Here is a 21,250-nt window from a genome sequence, read left to right as displayed (position 1 = left end):
CTTTCTATACCAACCTGAGAAGAGAGTTTTACAGAAACCTTTATTACTGGTGAGGGTCAATCACTCATCACTATTTCTGTTTTCCAAGTATTTGGCGGGGGGGGGTAATTTTTATAGTATCAATGTAATTTTTCAATATAAATGTCAAAAATTATGTCCTGTTTTACTTCTGCTCATTATCCCTCCATTAAAGAATCAAAGAAACAAAAACGAAAACAAGAAAGTTGGAATTGCACTTAACAACCACATTAACATTTAAAGTATCTGTTTCCTATTTTTTAATCCAAAAAATGCTATCTTTCTCAATTGATAAAGGACTTGTAATGTTTTTCATTCTATTTTGAAGTTTCTTACCTTTATCTTCAAATGAATTTCTCCCTCTAGATTCCTACATTTTCATCTGTGTATGATAATTATTTGAATTTTCTTCTTAACATTCATTTTTTGTTGGTGTTCCAAGTACAAAAAAGGCTATTTAAAAATCGCCATGGTATATAGCTAAGAGTTTCTAACTTTCAAAGTATTGATGTTTTGCAGCGTATTCTTATTGTCTAGACCATGAATTTGATTTTTATAGAGATAGCCTAACCTTAATCCAACATCTATAAGATAGCACAGTAAAAGCCATTCACTCTTGAATAGAGATGCATATATTCAAATTAAGAAAGTACAAGTGGAGGCAGTATATTAACAGAATAATTCAGGTTGATTTTTAATAAAAGTTGTTACTTATTCATATATATATATAATATACATATATATGTATATACATGTATATATGTTTATATACATATATATATACATACATATATATATACATATATATATATATATATATATATATATATATATATTTATCCAGAAAAGTCATGAGTGCCTACTCTGTACACATTTTCTGTCTAGAACACATTCCATTTAATGGCCTTATTACCATCTCTAGCATGGAAAAATTCAAATCTTAAAAGGTAGGCTTATCTAACCCTACCAGCCTTATCCATAAAATGGTCAGTAATAGTGAGTACTAGGGGTATACTGTGATGGTGCCAAGTTTGAATTCTTTCTTTTCTCTGTTCTTGTCCTTTACCACACCTCAAAAGCATTTAAGGCCAAGTGGCTCATTTTGTGTGTCCGCAGGCCTGCTATGCTCAATGTTCTACAATCCAAACTCTTCATTCTTTCCTATTTCCTCCTCTGCATGAACCCCATGTTCTCAGTGTCCTAACATTTGAATGGTAATGGTTGATTGATAGGTGATCTTGTACCATGCCTCCCTCTTATATTTGCATTTGGAAAACAGATGTATAGAGTAGAAATCTTAATAATAAGCGTGTGTTTAATTTTTATGAATTTTCAAAAGTTTATTATTTTTTGTGTTTTAGAGAGAGACAGAGAGAGAGAGAGCAAGCTTGCAAAAGCAGGTGAGAGTGGCAGAGGGAAAGAGAGACAGAATCTTAAGCAGACTCCATGCTCTCATGGAGCCCAATAGGAGGCTTGACCTCATGACCCTGGGATCATGACCTGACCCAAAATCAGGTTGACCTGAGCTCAATGAACTGAGGCACCGAGGAACCCCAATAAGCATTTTTTAAATCAAAAAATATTTTCATTGTGATGCACCTAACATTCCATTTACCATGTGAATAATTTTTAAGTGTACAGTTCAGTGATATGAAGTACATTCACATTTTTATACAGCCATCAGCACCATCCATCTCCAGGACACTTTTCATCTTGCAGAACGGAAACTCTTTACTCATTAAATAATGACTCCCTATTTCTCCTTTCCTCTCAGCCCCTGGAAACATTCTAGTTCTTGTCTCTATGGATTGGACTACTCTACATACCTCATGTACATGGAGTCATACAGTATTTGACTTTTTGTGACTGGCTTATTTCATTTAGCATAATGGCCTCAGGGTTCATCTATGTCGTCCCATGTTGTCAGAATTTCTTTCTTTTGAAGGGTGAATAATATTCCATTGTATCTAATACCACATTTTGTTTACCCATTCATCTGCTGATAGGCACTTGAATTGCTTCCACTTGCTGGCTATTGTGAATAATGTTGCTATCAATGTGGGCATGTAAAAATTTCAGTAATTGCAGTATATTCCCAAATGCTTTCAATTTTGGTTGGTCTGTGCCAAAATGGAATTGGTGGATCATACGGTAATTTGATCTGTATTTTTTGAGGAACTGCTATAATGTTTTACCCAGAAGCTGCATTTTACATTCTCACCAACAGTAAACAAGGATTCCAGTTTTTCATATCTTTGTCATCACCTGTTATTTTTTTCTTTTAACTGTAGCCATCCTTACTCCTGTAAGGTGGTATCTGATTGTGGTTTTGCATTCCCCTAATGAGTAGTGATGTTTAGCATCTTTTGATGTACTAATTGGTCATTTGTATATCTTAGGGTTTACCTTTGTTTAATTAGGTTGTTTGGTTTCTTGTTGTTGAGATTTAAGTGCTCCTTTCACATTTTGGATGTTAACCCCTTATCAGATATATGATTTGCAAATGCTTTCTTCAGTTTCACAGGTGGCCTGTTCATCCTGTTGATCGTATCCTTTGATGCACAGACATTTTAAATTTTGCTATAGTCCAATTGCATCTTCTGCTTTGGTGTAAAATTGTGAAATTATTGCAAAATCCCATGTCATAAAGATCTTCCTTCACGTTTTTTTCTAAGAGTCTTTGGTTTCAGTTTTACATTTAGGCCCTTTATTCATTTTGTGTTGATTTTTTGTATATGGTGTAAGGTTAGGGTCCCATTTATCTTTTTTGTGATGTGGATCTGAAATTTTCCCATCACCACTTGTTGAAAACACTGTCCTTTCACAATGACGTGGTCTTGGAACCCTTGTTGAAAGTCATCTGACCATGTATGCAAGGATTTATTTCTGCACTCCCTATTCTATTTCATTGGTCTATATGTCTGTCTTAATGACAACACAACACTGTTTGGATTACTGTAGTTTTGTATCAAATGTTGCAGTCAAGAAGTGTAGGACCTTATTCTTCTTTTTCAGCGTTATTCTTCTTTTTCTAGATTGTTTTGACTATATGGGGTCCCTTGAGACTCCTTAGGAATCTCTGGTGGATTTTTCTATTTCTGCAAAACAGACCTTTGGGATTTTGACAGGAATTGCATTAACTGTATAGATCATTTTCTGTAGTATTGACATATTAACAATATTAAGTCTTCCAATCCATGAACATAGATGTCTTCCCATTTCTTTGTGTCTTCTTTAATTACTCTTAGCAGTGTCTTATAATTTTCAGCATACATTCTTTAGTCCCTGTAGTTAATTTTATTCCCAAGCATTTTATTATTTTTGATGCTATTGTAAATGGAAATATTTTCTTTTTTTAAATTCTTATTAATGTTTATTTTTGAGAGAGGAAAAAGAGAGAGAGAGAGAGAGAGAGAGAGAGGGAGGGAGAGAGAGAACAAGTGAGGAAGTGGCAGAGAGAGAGGGACACAGAATCTGAAGCAGGCTGCAGGCTCTGAGCTGTTAGCACAGAGCCTGACATGGGGCTCAAACCCACAAACCATGAGATCATGACTTGAACTGAAGTTGGACACTTAACTGACTGAGCCACCCAGGTGTCCCTTAAATGGAAATGTTTTCTTAATTTCCTTTTGGATGATTTATTGTTAGTGGATGGAAGTGCAATGGAGTTTTGTGTGTTGGTTTTGTATCCTGCAATTGTGCTGAATTCATTTATTAGTTCTAAGGGGAGTGTTCTTTAGAGTGGAATTTCAGGTGCTGAAATTGAGTTGAGAATAAGGAATTTGTTCCATGCATTCATGTAGGCCCCAAATCTTCAAGCATGCATAGGAATATTAACCTCATAATGGAATCACTTTATATCTTTAATACATCAGTGCCTTACAAAATGTAGTTTAAAAGAGACATGAAAGTATAACGTCTTTGTGAGAATAAACATTCTAATGTATGATGATGGTGTGCTGAATAAGATAAAGAATTTGTAATTGCATGATGAGTTTTTAATGCACTGTTTAGCTAGTAATTGAGAATACTCAGCTAGAAGAAAACAAGTTCTGTCCTATTTGTATATATTTTCATTTCAGGATAGTTGACACACATTATATTAGTTTCAGGCATACAACATAGTGATTTGACAAGTCTAAACATTTTGCTGTGTTCACAAGTGTAGCTAGCATCTGTTACCATACAAAACACTATTACAATATCATTGACTCTATTCCTTATGCTCTGCTTTTTATCATCATGATTTATTCATTCCATAAGTGGAAGCCTGTATCTTCCACTCACATTCACACATTTTGCCCATTCCCCACCTCCTCCCCTCTAGCAACCATCAGTTTGTTGTTTGCATTTGTGAGTCTCCAGCAGCTTTATTTTTAACAGCCCCCAAATGGGACTAACCGAAATGTACATTACTAGGTGAATAAATGAACAAATTCTTTTATATCTCTGTAATAGAATGCTACTTAGCAACAAAAAGGAACAAACTTTTGATACTTACAACCATGGAAGAATTTCAGAATAACTATGCTGAGGAGAAGGCAGACAAAAGAGTATATGTGATTCTGCTTATGCAAAATTATAAATTATGTGAACTATTCATGACAGAAGTGTTGCCTGAAATGGGGGTGGGAGAGGGTTGAGAGACGGATTGCAAAGAGACATGAGGAAGCTTTTGAGGATGATGCATATGTTCATTACTTTGACTGTGGTGATGGCTTCACAAATATATATATATTTATATGTTAAATCTTATAAAATTGCTCACTTTAAATTGGTGCAGTTTATTTTTATGTCAGTTACAAATCAATAAAGCCATTAAAAATCCAAATTTAAGAGATCTCTGTTCTCAATGTTGTACAAGTCTTCTGGTGTCACTCAAAATGCGAAACACTTTTCCTCTAGGTTCTCATTGGCTTAAACTGTTTTTTTTTTTTTTTGATAGTGTAGATAATGACTTTCTGCATCCACGTGCTATCCTGCTTATTTTCAAACCAGTGTTATCTCAGTCTATCTGGCATTCTCCCTGCCATACCTGTATAGAAGTTGATAGCTGCTTGTCCCAAATTCCTTCCTAGCATAGTTTTGAGGCTGGTTGTGACAAATTGACTTGGAAAGTGGAGAGGAAGGGAAGGGACACGTGAACCAAAACAATATCCACTCTTGAATTTCTTACTCCCCTCTGCATGTGGGAAACCACTACATTGTTGTCTCTGGACTCATGAAGCTCCTTGATGTGAATCCATGGACAGTGGCTTTCAACAGTGTGAGCTAAGCTTCTGTCTCTGTGTTTAGAGATACATGTGTACAGAGCTACAGAAGATGTGTCCCTCTCCAGAACTTTATCTTGATAATCCTGATCCCTTACCTTGTGGGGAGAAATTATTTCATTCAAGGTTGGCAAGAAAATGTAACAAATGGATGGCAGTCAGAAGCATCTTTGAGCCTAAAACTTGTTAATAGTATAGGTTTAGTATTTGTTGCCTATTTCACATTTAACAGCCACCTTATAGTTACATCAACAAACAGAGAATGAGAATCTCCGATCATTCAATAGGGATTCAACAACTTCATTTATGACGTTTCTTCTGTCTAGAACTCATATATTCACTTTTTACTGGTTTGGAAAACCGGGAATATTTGACTATTAAAATTTTTGTTTACAAAATAGGGTGACTTTTCTTCTGAAAGCTTTTGTTAAGAAGATAGTAATCCTTACAATTGGTATTATTTTAGGACCAAGAAATACTATATTTCAGATAAAGACCACATGTTCATTATTTCTGTTCAAGAAATATTTAGTAAGTATTGGGGTGCCTGGGTGGCTCAGTCGGTTAAACATCCGACTTTGGTTCAGGTCAGGATCTTGCGGTCCGTGAGTTCGAGCCCTGTGTCGGGCTCTGTGCTGACAGCTCAGAACCCGGAGCCTGCTTCAGATTCTGTGTCTCCCTCTCTCTCTGTCCCTCCCCTGCTCACACTCTATCTCTGTCTCTGTCTCTCTCTCTCAAAAATAAATAAACATTAAAAAAATATTCAGTGAATATTAAAAAAGGACAGCCACTGTTCTAACATTGGGGTACAGTGTTGAAAAACACAGAACCACTTAGTAATGACTTGACTTCTTATTACTTTCTCTGTATTCAATCCCAGCCATTTTCTGGCAGTCAGTGGATTATAGGCTGGCCCACAGTGGATACGTGAAAACATAAAGTACAGAATTAAAATATGTTAGAAGGTTGTTATCTTCAGCTACAGAAATAATGCTCTGGGATGCTTTGTTAAAGAACTTCCACATCAGGTAGTGACCTAAGAACAAAATAGACCTGAGAGGTCAGGATTGCTGCTGTTCAGATTTCCAAGTGCCACCTGAAGACTGCCATGTGCCTCATAAAGTCAGGGACAAAGACATCTTGCTGACTCTGGGAGGACTCTGGCCGCCATGCATCCCGTTTCAGTCCCCGTCCAGCAGGGGGTGCAGCTTCCTAACACAAACACCTTTCCTGAGAAATGTGGGCTTCCACTGATCATTGCTCTGTCTCTCTAATGCTTCCTGCTACGAATGAAGCACATTAGCTAGGTGACACTCTAGAGATGAACTCTTCTCCAGGCTTCGTGACTGTGGTACTCTTGTTGCTTGGTAAGTAAAATGCCTCTTAAAATTTGGATTCTTTCTTCTGTTCTGTCAGCAAAACATATAAGTATAAATTTATCCAGGATGTTTATGTCCAAGGTAACACAGGTCTCTTTTCTTTTTTCCCAGGACAAACCCACGGAGACTCAGTGACCCAGATGGAAGGCCCAGTGACCCTCTCCGAAGGGGAGTACCTGACTATAAACTGTACTTATTCAACAACAGGGACCCCCACTCTTTTCTGGTATGTCCAGTATCCCGGAGAAGGTCCACAGCTCCTCCTGAAAGCCTTTAGGGACACGGAGAAGGGAAGTCACAAAGGTTTTGAAGCCACCCTACAAAGCAAATCCAAAACCTTCCACTTGGAGAAATCCTCAGTGCAAGTGTCAGATTTGGCTGTGTACTACTGTGCCCTGACAGACACAGTGACAGAGTCTGCAGGGGGAGCTGAGCGCAAACTCTGAGCAGAACAGGGGCCCAGATGCTGAGCGTCTCTGACTGATCCACTCTGGTTCCAGCACAGTGTATGGTGGTTTGTTCCTCAGTGTCTGCTTGATACAAAAGTCATACAAATGGCTAGAGCATAGAAACCAGAAGGTGCTGAGGTCCAGCCCCAGCAGGTCCAGGGGTTCCCAAAGGATGAACGGCATTGGCGAAATAACAAATGGACACAGACAAAAGCAGTGCGTTAGACTGGCTGCTTTATTGTGGCAAACGTGTCATTATATTTGTTAGCAATTTCCTGGTAGCGTGCATCATCTATGTTTCTTGGCGTTACCTAATTCTAAAAATGTTCCTTTGTGTAAGCACCCATTAAGGAACATTATGTTTATTTTCCTGTTATGTTCCCTCCTGCCCTTTTGGTTATAGATTAATTTCTTCATATTACTTTCATTATGTATCTATGTTTATTTATAGTCTGTAAAACGTTTGCTTTGCTATTTGCATGAAAGGTCATCTAGCGCTCAACACCTCAAGTGGAACGTTTACAGGGACATGACTTCTTTTTTATTTATTTATTTTATTTTTTAAAAATCTTTTTTTAAATGTTTATTTATTTTTGAGACAGAGAGACAGAGCATGAATGGGGGAGGGTCAGAGAGAGGGAGACACAGAATCTGAAGCAGGCTCCAGGCTCTGAGCTGTCAGCACAGAGCCCGATGCGGGGCTCGAACTCACAGACCGTGAGATCATGACCTGAGCTGAAGTCAGACGCTTAACCGACTGAGCCACCAAGGTGCCCCCAAAATAAAATACTTAGAAAAAATAATGGTTGATTAAAAATACACATTTATCTCTTGATTTTCTCTAAAACTCTATTCAAGAGATGGTAAAAACATCCCACAGAGCAGAAACCCACAAAACCAAACAGAAACAGAAAAGAAGCTATCAGCAGACCGTGATGCCAACAAATTTTAGAGAATGAGCAGTATAGGCAGAAATGCAAACTTGTGTGAGAGACTTGATAAAGAAGAAAATGAGGCCCAGTGCAGAAATACCTCTGTGTGTGCTGGACCCTCCGGGAAGGCCGAGGGAAAAGAAACCCCACATATTTTTGAATATTTTGAATAACTGAGGAAGAGGATGTTGCCTGTGTTGGTACATGCGTGTATGCCTGCATGCACACACGTGTGTGTGTGTGTGTGTGTGTGTGTGTGTGTGTGTGTGTGTACTGATCGTATTGGCGCATAGGGAAGGAAAATAAGTGGACCGCGAGAGAAAATTCATAAGGAACAGAACAGCCACGCACTCCACGGCCCTTTATAGCAAGCAATGATCACTTTCTAAACTAGCAGAAAATTGGAAGTTGATTTTTGAGGAATTGAGAAGAGCACATAAAAAATTTCCTTCCAAATCTGTGTTATAAGCTTTCTGATTTTTGCTTATCAGTTATGCTTTCTTTTACTTAAAAAATTTTTTCCCTTCCTCCCTCTAACCCCACTGTAACCACTGATCTTTTTACTGTACCCATAGTTCTGTCTTTTTCAGAATGTCATATAGTAGGTATCAAACAGCATGCAGCCTTTTCAGATTGGCTTCTTGCACCTAGAAATACGCATTTCACTTTCCTCCCATCTTTTCATGGCTGATGGCTCATTTCTCTTTTTTTTCATATTTCTTTAATAATTTCAAACAATGATTTTTAGAATTAGAGTAAATCCATATACTCGTGTATCTATGTTGCTAAATTGGATTGAACTTGGTCTATGATATTTTTACCTACGAAAATAAGTATTTCCTTCAGTGATAATGATAATTTCAGAATGTTTTGTGTTATGGACTGGATGTGTTCTGCCAAAATTCATACGTTGAAGCTCTAGCCCCCGGTGTGATGGTATTAGGAGATGTGGCCTTTGGGAGGTAATTAGATTTAGATAGGGTCATGAAAATGGGACTTCCATGATGGGATTAGTGTCCTTATAAAAAGAGGAATAGATATGAGAGCTTCTTCTCACCACCAATTGAAGGGGTCTATCTATAAGCCCTAAGGAAGGAGCTCACCAGGAACTAATCTGCCAGCAGTTTGATCTTGGACTTCCCAGCTTTCAGAACCGTAACAAATATCTGTTGTTTAAGCAACACAGTCTATGGTGTTTTGTTACAGCAGTCCTAGATGACTAAGGCATTCTGATAAAACAAACTTTTTTTCCAAATATTTCTTAAATAGTTTAAATTACTGTAAAGATATTTTAATTCATATACCACTGGCTGAAAAATCCTTTATTCTGTGGGAATCTTAAGGCTGACCTTTATTTCCTTAGACTTCTGTTTTTAAAGTTATTTAGACATTAGGTGACAGCTCATTTCTTTTTAGCACTAAGTTTCCATTGAAACTTAGTTTGGACATACCATAGTGTATTTACCCATTCTTCTACTGAAGGACACCGTGGTTAGTCAAGCGAGCCAGGCATATTATACAGATAGCGAAGTTGGGGTGGGCAGAAGAGGAACAGTGTGTAAAGTTCATCTCAGGTTTTCAATTCTGCCATTCCATATAAACTTCAGCAGACATCTAGAGTCTATAGCTCTATAAATCCATGATGAAGATAATTCTTTGAGCACAGGTACCAGGATAGGAATATTTCTGGGCATTATAACCATGGAAACTGAACAAAAAATATCCCATTATCTGCTTTCAATTTTTTGACTGTTATGATTAAAATTCCCTAGTCCAACTGATAAGAAAATTATTTCAATACCCCCACTATCCTACCTTTTCATATATCTTGGCTGAGAGTAGAGTGAACAAGAATGAAGAGAAGAGATAAAAATAAGGAACAAAAATATAGTGCGATATTTACTTTGATCGGCAACATGGGGCCTGGCCAGAATCAGCTGTGTGGGTGAGGGGGGGGGCCCAAAAATTGCACAGGAAAGGTACAGAGCTGGAAATTAAATCAGAGTGAACGTTTTGTAGACATCCTATTTTTTACCAACTAAATTCTGGTTGGAATCATTTTCTATTTTGTCTTTCTTTGTTTCTAGAACTTTGCTGATATCAAGAAACTGTATTTACTTCTGTAATACACTAGTTTTTCTTTATCAGTATTTTTATACAACTGAATTTTTACATTGTCTGCCAAACTATTCAATTTGGGGAATGGAGCCACTCTTCAAGGATGTGTAATTCATTGAGAAACTGACTCTCCAGAAATATCATTCATCCTTCCTCAGTCACAAACCCACAAATGTCTTAGATAACATGTTTTAAGAAAAAAAAAAAAAACCTTTTACAGTCATGTATTGGAAATATCTCCCCTACCTCCTGCACTGTTGGCAAGCACAATTTTGGAGAGATTACTGTGCACAAAGATTACTGTGTATGTGCTCCTTCAAATATGTATTTTTGTATTCTTTGGGGAAATACCTAAGTGTGCAATTGCTGGATCATAGGGTAGTTCTAATTTTAGTTTCTTGAGAAACCTCCATACTGTTCTCCAGAGTGGCTGCACCAGTTTGCATTCCCACCAGCAGTGCAAAAGAGTCCCCCTCCTTTCTCCACATCCTCGCCAGCATCAGTTGTTTCTTGTGTTGTTAATTTTAGCCATTCGGACAGGTGTGAGGTGTATCTCATCATAGTTTTGGTTTATATTTTTTTGATGATGAGTAATGTTGAGCATCTTTTCATGTGTCTGTTAGCCATCTGGGTTTCTTCTTTGGAAAAGTGTCTGTTCATGTCTTCTGTCCATTTCTTTCTTTTTTTTTTTTTTTTCAACGTTTATTTATTTTTGGGACAGAGAGAGACAGAGCATGAACGGGGGAGGGGCAGAGAGAGAGGGAGACACAGAATCGGAAACAGGCTCCAGGCTCTCCATCCACCCAGAGCCTGACGCGGGGCTCGAACTCACGGACGGCGAGATCGTGACCTGGCTGAAGTCGGACGCTTAACCGACTGCGCCACCCAGGCGCCCCTCTTCTGTCCATTTCTTAAGTGAGTTATTTGTTTTTCGAGTGTTGAACTTGATAAGTTCTTCATAGATTTGGATAGTAACCCTTTATCAGATGTATCGTTTGCAATATCTTCTCCATTTCCGGAGGCTGCCTTTTAGTTTTGTTGATTGTTTCCTTCACTGTGCAGGTTTTTATCTTGATGAAGTACCAATAGTTCATGTTTACTTTTGTTTCCCTTGCCTTCGACGACATGTTAGTAAGAAGTTACTGTGGCTGAAGTCAAAGAGGTTGCTGCCTCCATTCTCCTCTAGGATTTTGATGGTTTCCTGTCTCAAATTTAGGTGTTTCGTCCATTTTGAATTTATTTTTGGGTATGGTATAAGAAAGTGGTCCAGTTTCATTCTTCTGCATGTTGCCTTCCAGTTTTCCCAACACCATATGTTGAAGAGACTTTTTTTTCAATTGGATATTCGTTCCTGCTTTGTTGAAGATGAATTAACCATATAGTTGTGGGTCCATTTCTGGGTATTCTGTTGTGTTCCATTGATCTGCGTGTTTGTTTTTGTACCAATACCATACTATCTTGATGACAACAGCTTTGTAAGATAGCCTGAAATCCAGAATCGCAATGCTTCCAGTTTTATTTTTATTTTTCAGGATTGCTTTGGCCATTCAGGGTCTTTCGTGGTTCCATGCAAATTTTAGTATTGTTTGGTGTAGCTCTGCAAAAAATGCTGGTGGTATTTTGATGGAGATTGAATTCATCTTAAACATTTTAAGTGTTGTGTTGTAACTTGAATTCTGAGTCTGATATATTTTTTAAAAACTGATTTCTTAGTGAAATTCATTAGTCTACTTTTATATGACACCTCATTTCTAACAGGCCTGGGAAGAATACACCATCATAGGTTTGGGAAGAAAGAAATATATTGTGCAGAACTTTTCATACCTCAGAAAACAGAAGGAACACATAAATTAGTTCTTGGAGGGGCCTCCAGGGGACGATGCTGCACAAACTAGAGATCTTGTTGCTCAACATCATCTGCTCATGCCACCGCCCCCCCCCCCCCCGCAGCTGGCTGAGCTCTTTGCAGACAGAGACAGGGACAAGAATCATCCGTCAGAAAGCTCCAGGCTCATCTCAGCAGCTTTTGCATTTTTATCTCAGCAAGGAACTTGTCCAAATTTACTTTCTCCACCCTTCTTATGTCTGAGGGCTTGGCTTCCTCAGCCAGTTTCTTGTCTGCTCAGGGGGAGATTTTCCTGAGAAGAGCCACTGCCTTTCTACTGCTCGGCCATGTTCCTGTTGCTTATCTCAACACTGGGGATATTTGCCCTGCGTGAGTAAAATTTCATATTAGTCTATAGTTCTACAGATTCAACTGGAAATACTGACTTTTCATTGTGAAGTGTGCACTGCTTTCACTGACACAACACTGATTTTGCAGGAGACACCGGAGCCCAGTCAGTGACACAGCCTGATGTCCATGTCACTGTCTCTGAAGGAGCCCCTCTGGAGCTGAGGTGCAACTATTCCTATAGTGGAACTCCTTATCTCTTCTGGTACATGCAGCACCCCAACCAAGGACTCCAGTTTCTACTGAAGTACTTTTCAGGGGACACCCTGGTTAAAGGCATCAAAGGTTTTGAGGCTGAATTTAAGAACCATGAAACCACCTTCCACCTGAGGAAATCTCGAGCCCTTGGCAGCGATGCGGCCAAGTACTTCTGTGCTGTGAGTGACACAGTGTCTGGGACTGCAGGGGGAGCTGAACACAAACCACCATGGTAGGGGAGTTTTTGGAGACTGACGGTCTCTTCCTGTGGTATTATTAGAGATCTCTTGCTGTATGATGCCAAATGAGACAAATAGAGCTGAGCAGACTTAGCTATTTCTATATAATTCTATAACTCCATGTGTGATAAACTTAATTTAGCAGGTTTTTGGTCTTTGTAGAAACTACATGATAATAAATAGTATTACAGAATGATGGAGAAGATAGTGTTCTGATCATATAATACCAGGATGCTTAAAGACTGGCCTTGAGGTTGACCGTCTACGAGGTTAACTATATGAGTTTTCATTTATCATTTCTTCTGTCAGCCAACCCAGAAAACAAAACATGAACTCCTCATGTTCTTTCCCTGAAAAGTTTGCCTGCTTGTTTCTTTCATCATTCACAGATCATCTTCTTGGAATTTTTTTCCCCCTAGATCTTACTGTGTTGGTCAGAATGTGTCAGAATATTATCTTTGAGTGTCAATTCCTTTATTTAAGAGGGACTCTGAAAATTTTTAATGTATTTATTTACTTACTTACTTAATTTTAGGGGGTGGGGCATGAACAGGAGAGGGGCAGAGAGATGGAGAGACAGAATGCTAAGCAGGCTCCATATTATCAGTGCAGAGCCCATTGCGGGGCTGGAACTCACAAAGTGTGAGATCATGACCTGAGTTGAAATCAAGAGTTGGACATTCAACCAACTGAGCCACCCAGGCACCCCTTCTTTTAGTAATTTAAATTCTACAAATCTTCACCAGAAATTTGTGGATATAATCTCTTTTGCTGCTTCCAGCTATGGACATTTTTTTTTCTTCTTGCTTTTTCTCCTGTTCTTGTTTGATTTCATAGTTGGAATATTAGAGTTTGAATCTTATATGTTAACAACATTATAATTAATGATGTAGTAATTTTAACAATGCCAAACTCTGCTAGAAATATTGATAAGAATTGCAGTGAATACTAGGTGTCACTGGACCCAGTATAAACTTATAACCCAGTATAAAATTGTTTTGTGTTAGGATGGAAAGAACTGTGTAAGAAGTTTTATGGCCCTTGTGTTCTTGAAGTCTTAGAGATAACAAATACTCTGCAGAAAGGGGAGAAAGATAAAGAGGAAGCTTTCTAGCTGCTTCTTGGTTTATTCTATAATGTGTGAAAAGTGCCCAGCAACCCTCAAAATATAGAGAGACTAAGTAGATCATCACTAACGATACATCAGAAGATCAACGGTAATTTTTAGGATGTGGTGATATGGTTATGTGTAATAAATGTGTTTGAGTGATTGCTGGAAGGGTACAAGGAAAGTAAACGCTGGTGTTGGAGACATAAAATCTGGAATAAGGAACTTGTATTCCTTTAATGTCCTTCCCCTTCCCTCCTTCCCTTTTTATTTTTGGACCATAATCTCTCTACCTCTATTTTCAGGTGACACTATCATCAGCTCAAGTACATTGCCCAAAGGGACTGTGGTGGGCGCTTTTTTCAGATTAGTAGGAGAAGGAGAATTACTAATGTTTTTGATTCCGAACTCAAAGTGAGTTTGAAGAAAAATAGGATTTATATCAAGGACCCTGAGCAGTTGGGAGATCATACCCCCACCTTCCCAACCCTAACTCTACCTGAAAAATCAAAGTACCCTGTCCTTCTCTCTCCCTTTCTGCTTTTATTATTAGTTATTTATATGATTACGTATTTTTTATGTTTATTAATTTTTGAGAGAAAGAGACAGAGCATGAGTGGGGGCGGGGCAGAAAGGGAGGGAGACACAGAATTCGAAGCAGGCTCCAGGCTCTGAGCTGTCAGCACAGAGCCCGATGTGGAGCTTGAACTCATGACCCGTGAGATCATGACCTGAGCCGAAGTTGAATGCTTAACCGACTGAGCCACCCAGGCGCCCCAGGTTACATATGATTTTTATGAGGAAATTTCTACAATAAAGAATTATATTAAGAATAATGTGGGAATCCTGAGTTATTTTATCAAACTAATAATTCTGACTTTTCATGTAATTAGCCAGTCTTACCCCATACCTCAACACTCAGAAGTGGCTGGCCTAATTGAAAGACATAATATCTTACTGAAGACTGAGTTACAATGCCAGTTGGGAGATACACCCTGACTGATGAGACTTTGTTAGTAGAAATTAACATGTGCTTCAAATCAGAGAAATTTATGTTACATTATGCATTACTGTCTTTCACATAGACAGAATCCATGGGCCCTGGAATCAAAACACAGATGTGGAAGTGGGCTTCTCTTACTATTACAGCTAATAACCCACTATCAGACTTTGAGATTTCCATACTGGCAACTTTATGCTATGTGGATTTGGAGATCTTAGTCTTTTTTTTTTTTTTTTTTTTTAATTTTTTTTTCAACGTTTTTATTTATTTTTGGGACAGAGAGAGACAGAGCATGAACGGGGGAGGGTCAGAGAGAGAGGGAGACACAGAATCGGAAACAGGCTCCAGGCTCTGAGCCATCAGCCCAGAGCCTGACGCGGGGCTCGAACTCACGGACCTCGAACTCACGGACCGCGAGATTGTGACCTGGCTGAAGTCGGACGCTTAACCGACTGCGCCACCCAGGCGCCCCTGGAGATCTTAGTCTTTAGGGAAGAATTCTTCTCCCAGGAGACAAAAAAAAAAAAAAAAAAAAAAAAAAAAAAAATCTCTCTACTCAATGGATGATAAGTATAACTCCTGGATATTTTGAGCTTCTCAGTCATTGAACCATAAAGAAAAATATCTATTGGCTGGAGTGGTTGATCTTGATTAACAAGAAGATATTGGGTTGCTTCTACACAATGGAAGCAAGACTACTATGTTTGGAGCCTGTTAGTACTTTCATGCTCAGTGGTGAAGCTTAATGGAAAACTATAGTTACCCAAACAAAACTGGTTGAGGGCAAGGGAAATATAAAGTAGAGATTGATTAAGGAAGCAATAGATGTCAGTCATAGCCTTGTGACAAATTACAGAAACAAAGTTGTAGTACTTTTAAATTTATTTCTTTAATGTTTATTTATTTTTGAGACAGAGAGAGACAGAGCATGAACGGGGGAGGGGCAGAGAGAGAGGGAGACACAGAATTGGAAGCAGGCTCCAGGCACAGAGCCCGACGCAGGGCTCAAACTCACAGACCCTGAGATCGTGACCTGAGCCGAAGTTGGAAGCTCAACCGACTGAGCCACCCAGGCGCCCCAAAGTTGTAGTACTTTTAAAAAGTGAAGTATAATGAACATATAATGTTATATTAGTTTCATATATACAACATATGGATTCAACAATTCTATACATCATTCAAAGCTCACCATGTGAAGTATAGGCAAAGTCATAGTACTTTTGCATATTTTGTAGTTTCTTGTTATATATGTATGCTTATTTGTATGTGCTAAATCTTTCCTGCTACTATCTTTCCCATTTTCATTTTATATACAACCTTTTGGAAATTAACTTTACACTTTAGCTTATAGGTAACAGAATTTTTTAGAGGGGCTCTGAATCTGAAGAGTTATTAATATCATCAGTGATGGCACAATTGTATCCAGGCATCTCCTCATTTTGGGGAAAGGGTGAGAAGTTTTTTTTCACTTGCCAAGAAGGATAGCAGTATCCTGAAGGAGGTAAAAATATTGAATTGTTTTGTTGTTACATGTGTTTCAAATATGTGTAGAAGTTTACATATAGAAGCTGAGTAGTCAAAGGGGTGGGAGAGATTTATTAACTCTCAGCTCCAAATTCATCTTTTGCTTGTTCTTAAAAATAGATTTGGTCCCTTCAAATATTTTCTTTGCCAGTTGGCGCAACTTTAAACTTTTCAGTAGCAAGTGCAGGAAGAGAGGGATTTGTCTCCTTGTCTGTGTTCCCTCTGGCAAGCTCCTGCAGCCTGGGGGCGTCTCCAGCGACCAGCTCATGCCAGCACCTGCACCAGCTTCCTGCAGGGCAGTGTTCAGCAGCACCCAGGGGGACAGCAGCTTCCCTTAGCACCCCCATTTTTAGGTGGGTGTGTAGAAGAATGCCTCCCATAAGACATGTCCTTGTGAACATATTTTCCCAGCATCCCAAAGGACGGTTTTCTGGCAAGTTCTCAAGGGTGGATTTCCAGCAAGGTCCACTGTTACCGCACCATAGTGACTTCTCTGCCATCCAGTGAGCCACAAGTGTGTCTTCTCCAAGGTCTGAGTCTCAGCCCTGGAGTGGATGGGAACCTTTTCCTGCATATTGTATCCCTGAGCAGTGGCTACACTTTACAACCCCTATTCCTGTAGGATTCCTTTTTCCTTCCTACTAGCCATTTCCTTTTTACTCCAATATTCCGTTGTAGTTAATAATTCTTTTAGGTTTCCCCTAGTCAATTTATTGTGCAGTTTCTCTCTCCTGAATGGACCACTTTTGTTCATTCACCAGGACACTCAAGCAGCTGGAGAGCATCCCCCATTTTCTCTTCCCCAACTCTGCCTGAGACGTCAAAGCAGATTCGACTTCTTTACTGTTTTATAGGATTATTATATAAATATGATAAACTTCCCATGATAAAGGATTATGTAAAGGGGATTTTGGAAATATTATATGAATCACTATTGAGTTATCAGTGAATTTAATTTCAATTTTTCCCATTTTGTCTATATTTGACTAGAAATTCATTATAGCACAGAGGCAAATTCTAATCAACTTTGGCAATATTTTATTTTAACTAAAACAAATGATCATTCATTGACTAATGAGAATGTGTCTGGAGATGGTAATTCCTAGTCATATTCTTGCATTAACTCCCTTATCCATCCTTATTTCTGATTTTTTCTGTCTTTTAAATAGGACGGAAAGGCAAAGAGAATATTAAAACAATCTGAAGAAACAATACTCCGTTCACCTGAGCAAGATTTTATGTGTCCCCTTCCAGTCATCCTCTTCCTGACGACAATGACTGCTCTTATTGCTATCACCGAAGATTGATTTTAACTGTTCTAGAACTTTAAATCCAGGAAATCATATGGTAGAGACTCTTTTGTACCTTGTTTCTTTCATTAAACAAGATTCACCCATGCTCTTGTATCAGTCGCTCATTACTTCCTATTCCTAAGTATCCTACTATCTGAATATATCACACTTTGTTTATTCACATCTGTATCCACCACTGGCTGGACACTAGATCTGTTAAGGGTGAAATCTTTAATTCCATTCATAAAGTTTGAAAGTACAGATTACCTTCGATTTTTATATTCTGTTGGTGCAAGAGTAGAGTGTGTCTCTAAAACATTTTAGCCAAGACATGTATCTTAGATACCTTTATTTAAAGACTCATGTTGGGGTGCCTGGCTGGCTCAGTGGGTGGAGCATGTGACTCTTGATCTCAGGGTTGTAAGTTCAAGCCCCATGTTGGGTGTAGAGATTACTTAGACAAAAAGACCCAGGCATAACATTAATTTTGCTACTTAATATACCCCTAATTTGCCAATGAAAACCTAGCATATGGTATGCTCTCTTATTTAGTAAAGTTTCACATATTGCTCAAGATGTGGATATCTGAATTTTAGTTTCCTGTGCCATGGCTTTCCATTACAATGTAAGCTGATCCCCCCTCTGCAATTTGTTTTCCTGATGAGGATCATTGCCTCTCCTTAGAGTTGAAACTTAATTCAAGTGGCACAAATATATGATATCTTACTGTCTGTGTTAAAAAGTTTTAAGGTAAATGGCACATCCTAACACTTTGATATATAGTTGACCCTTGAACCGCGTGGGGAAGAAGGAAATGTGTGACCACCAACCCCCTGCACAGCATCCCTGACTTTCCCTCTGCCTGGAGTCATTTTCACCTACTAGCTTCATGATACATTCATTCACTTTTTCATAATTTCAGCTCCTAGAGAAACATGTGCACATATGAATATAGAAGAATGCTCAGAAGGGTTTATTGTTGTTGTGTATTTCATAGATTAAAAAAAATCAACCTCTTAATACTTCTTCAATAGAGGAAGGGATGTATAAATGGTGGTATATTCCTAACATGGAAATAATGCAACAGAAGGATATATGTGTGTTAATATAATAAGACCCCTAAGATTTATTACTGAGTTTAGTTTCGTTCTTCCCTTTTAAAGAGAGAGCAAGCTGGGCGAAGGGCAGATGGTGAGAAGAGAGAGAGAGAGAGAGAGAGAGAGAGAGAGAGAGAGAGTCTTAAGCAGATTCCAAGCTCAGCATGGAGCCCAAAATGGGGCTCGACCCCATGAGCCGAAATCAAAACTTGGGTGCTCAACTGACTGAGCCACCCAGACACCCCTATTATTGAGTTTATAAAGCAAGTTACAGGAAGGTATGCACAGTATGTGTCATTTTGTATTAAAAACCTGTAAATAAAACTATATTATATATTTTCTATGGATTCTTATATTTGGGACATGTGTAAAACACCTGGAATCATCAACTCCAAATTAGTGAATAATGAAAAGGTAAAAATTGAGAGTTGTAGTCATAGGGGATTTTAGTCTTTATGTAATGTTTCATTCCTGTAGTAATTCATGCATTCATGAATTCCTCTTAAAATTAACAAGTAATAAGCTATCATAAAGGTTTATGTTTTCCTCTATGCTTCTCATCAAAAAGGCAGAAAAAAGAGAACAATAATTTTCTTCATAAACTTTGTCCAATCACCCCACAAGCAAGTGTTTCTCCCTCCTCTGTGATAATAAATCTTTTAGTTCATTCTCCTCTTAGGGTCCTACTCTTTGACTCTACTCTATTTATGTGTAATGGCCTTCCTGGTAGACTGTAACCTACTGTCTCATCTCTTTTACATATTCTTAACACCTGGTAAATTGCCTCATTTATGGTAAAACTTCAGCAAATGTTTATGCATTTATTCTGCACTAGGTAGAACAACTCAAATAGCACAAGATGAGAATTGCCCAATTGTCTTACGTTATTGTCTTCCATGAAATTCCATTTTATTTTATTTCATTATTTTTAAATATTTTTAATGTTCATTTATTTTTGAGAGAGAGAGAGAGAGAGCAGAGAAGAGGCAGAGAGTGAAGGAGACACAGAATCTGAAGCAGGCTCCAGGCTCTGAGCTGTCAGCACAGAGCCTGATATGGGGCTCGAACCCACTAACTGTGAGATCATGACCTGAGCTGAACTCGGCTGCTTAACCCACTGAGCCACCCAGATGCCCCATGAAATTCCATTTTAAAAGTAGGATTTGGGGGCACCGGGGTGGCTCAGTCGGTTAAGCAGCCGACTTTGGCTCAGGTCGTAATCTCACAGTTGGTGAGTTTGAACCTGGTGTGGGACTCTGTGGCTAACAGCTCAGAACCTGGAGCCTGCTTCAGATTCTGTCTTCCTCTCTCTCTACCCCCTCCCAGTTCATGCTCTCTCTCTCAAAAATAAATAAACATTAAAAAATTTTTTTTAAAAAGTAGGATTGGTTTACTTTTAATCCCCATTCAGTCTAAGCAGTTACTTTGTTTCCTGGTCATCTGCTTCATGAGGAAGCATGGAAGAATGGAGCTGGGGTTGCTTGGTCTGAAGTGGTCTTTGTGAACTGTTCTGGTCCACTAGGGGGCACTCTAGGCTTTAAAAGAAACAAAGATTTTTTTTTTTTGTTTGTTTGTTTTCCCAATAGTAAGAGAGTTGAACAATTATAAAGAACAGAAAACATGTAAGCCAATGAAATTATAGATAGCAAAGGTGGGGGAAAATGGGCAAACATACTTGTGTAAGGTTCATCTCAGATTTTCAGAGTTGCCATTCCATATAAACTGCAAAAAGTTGTAGGCTATTTCTGCGTCAGCCTAGGTGAGAATGATTGTCCGAGCACGGTACGTAAATAAAAACATTTCTGGGTACTCATGAGGTAGCTTAACAGAAAACATCCCCTGACGTGTTTTCAATTTTTAAATTGTTAGGAATAAAATCCCCAGAACCACGGACCTAGAAATTATTTCAATACCCCAGATATCCTACCTTCTTATATATTCTGGGTGAGAATGGAGGAACAAGAATGAAGAGAAGAAGAAAAAAGAACAACAACAAAAAAAAAAGAACAAAAATAGAAGGAAAGGGGGATGACAGAATTTACTCTGACCAGTACTGTGTGGCCTGGCCAGAATCAGCTGTGTGGGTGAGCAGGGTGTCCAAGAGTTACACGGGAGAGGCAGAGAGGTGGAAATTAAATCAGGGTAGACATTATGCAGACACCCTATTTTTCACCAACCAAATTCTGGTTGGAATCATTTTCCTCATCTTCTTTTTTTTAAATGCTTATTTATTGGGGCGCTGGGTGGCTCAGTCGGTTGAGCGTCCGACTTCGGCTCAGGTCATGATCTCGCTGTTTGTGAGTTGGAGCCCTGCGTCTGGCTCTGTGCTGACAGCTCAGAGCCTGGAGCCTGCTTTGGGCTCTACGTCTCCTTCTCTCTCTGCCCCTCCC

At 38.7% G+C, this 21,250-nt stretch overlaps 2 gene segments (V, D, J or C); both read left to right on the top strand.

Moving 5' to 3' along the window:
- Positions 1–6,554: 6,554 nt before the first annotated feature.
- Positions 6,555–7,499, top strand: LOC121026512 (T cell receptor alpha variable 9-2-like). The segment is given in 2 exon segments: positions 6,555–6,655; positions 6,779–7,499. Coding segments are annotated over 2 exon segments (381 nt in total).
- Positions 7,500–12,194: 4,695 nt separating this feature from the next.
- Positions 12,195–12,891, top strand: LOC121026514 (T cell receptor alpha variable 8-3-like). The segment is given in 2 exon segments: positions 12,195–12,381; positions 12,490–12,891. Coding segments are annotated over 2 exon segments (387 nt in total).
- The last annotated feature ends 8,359 nt before the right edge of the window (positions 12,892–21,250 follow it).

This window comes from Herpailurus yagouaroundi, unplaced genomic scaffold, assembly GCF_014898765.1.
Source record: "Herpailurus yagouaroundi ecotype Mexico unplaced genomic scaffold, PumYag 120122, whole genome shotgun sequence".
Lineage (NCBI taxonomy): Eukaryota > Metazoa > Chordata > Mammalia > Carnivora > Felidae > Herpailurus > Herpailurus yagouaroundi.
The sequence above is the reverse complement of the archived record's forward strand: the minus strand, read 5'-3'. Positions and strand labels throughout refer to the sequence as shown.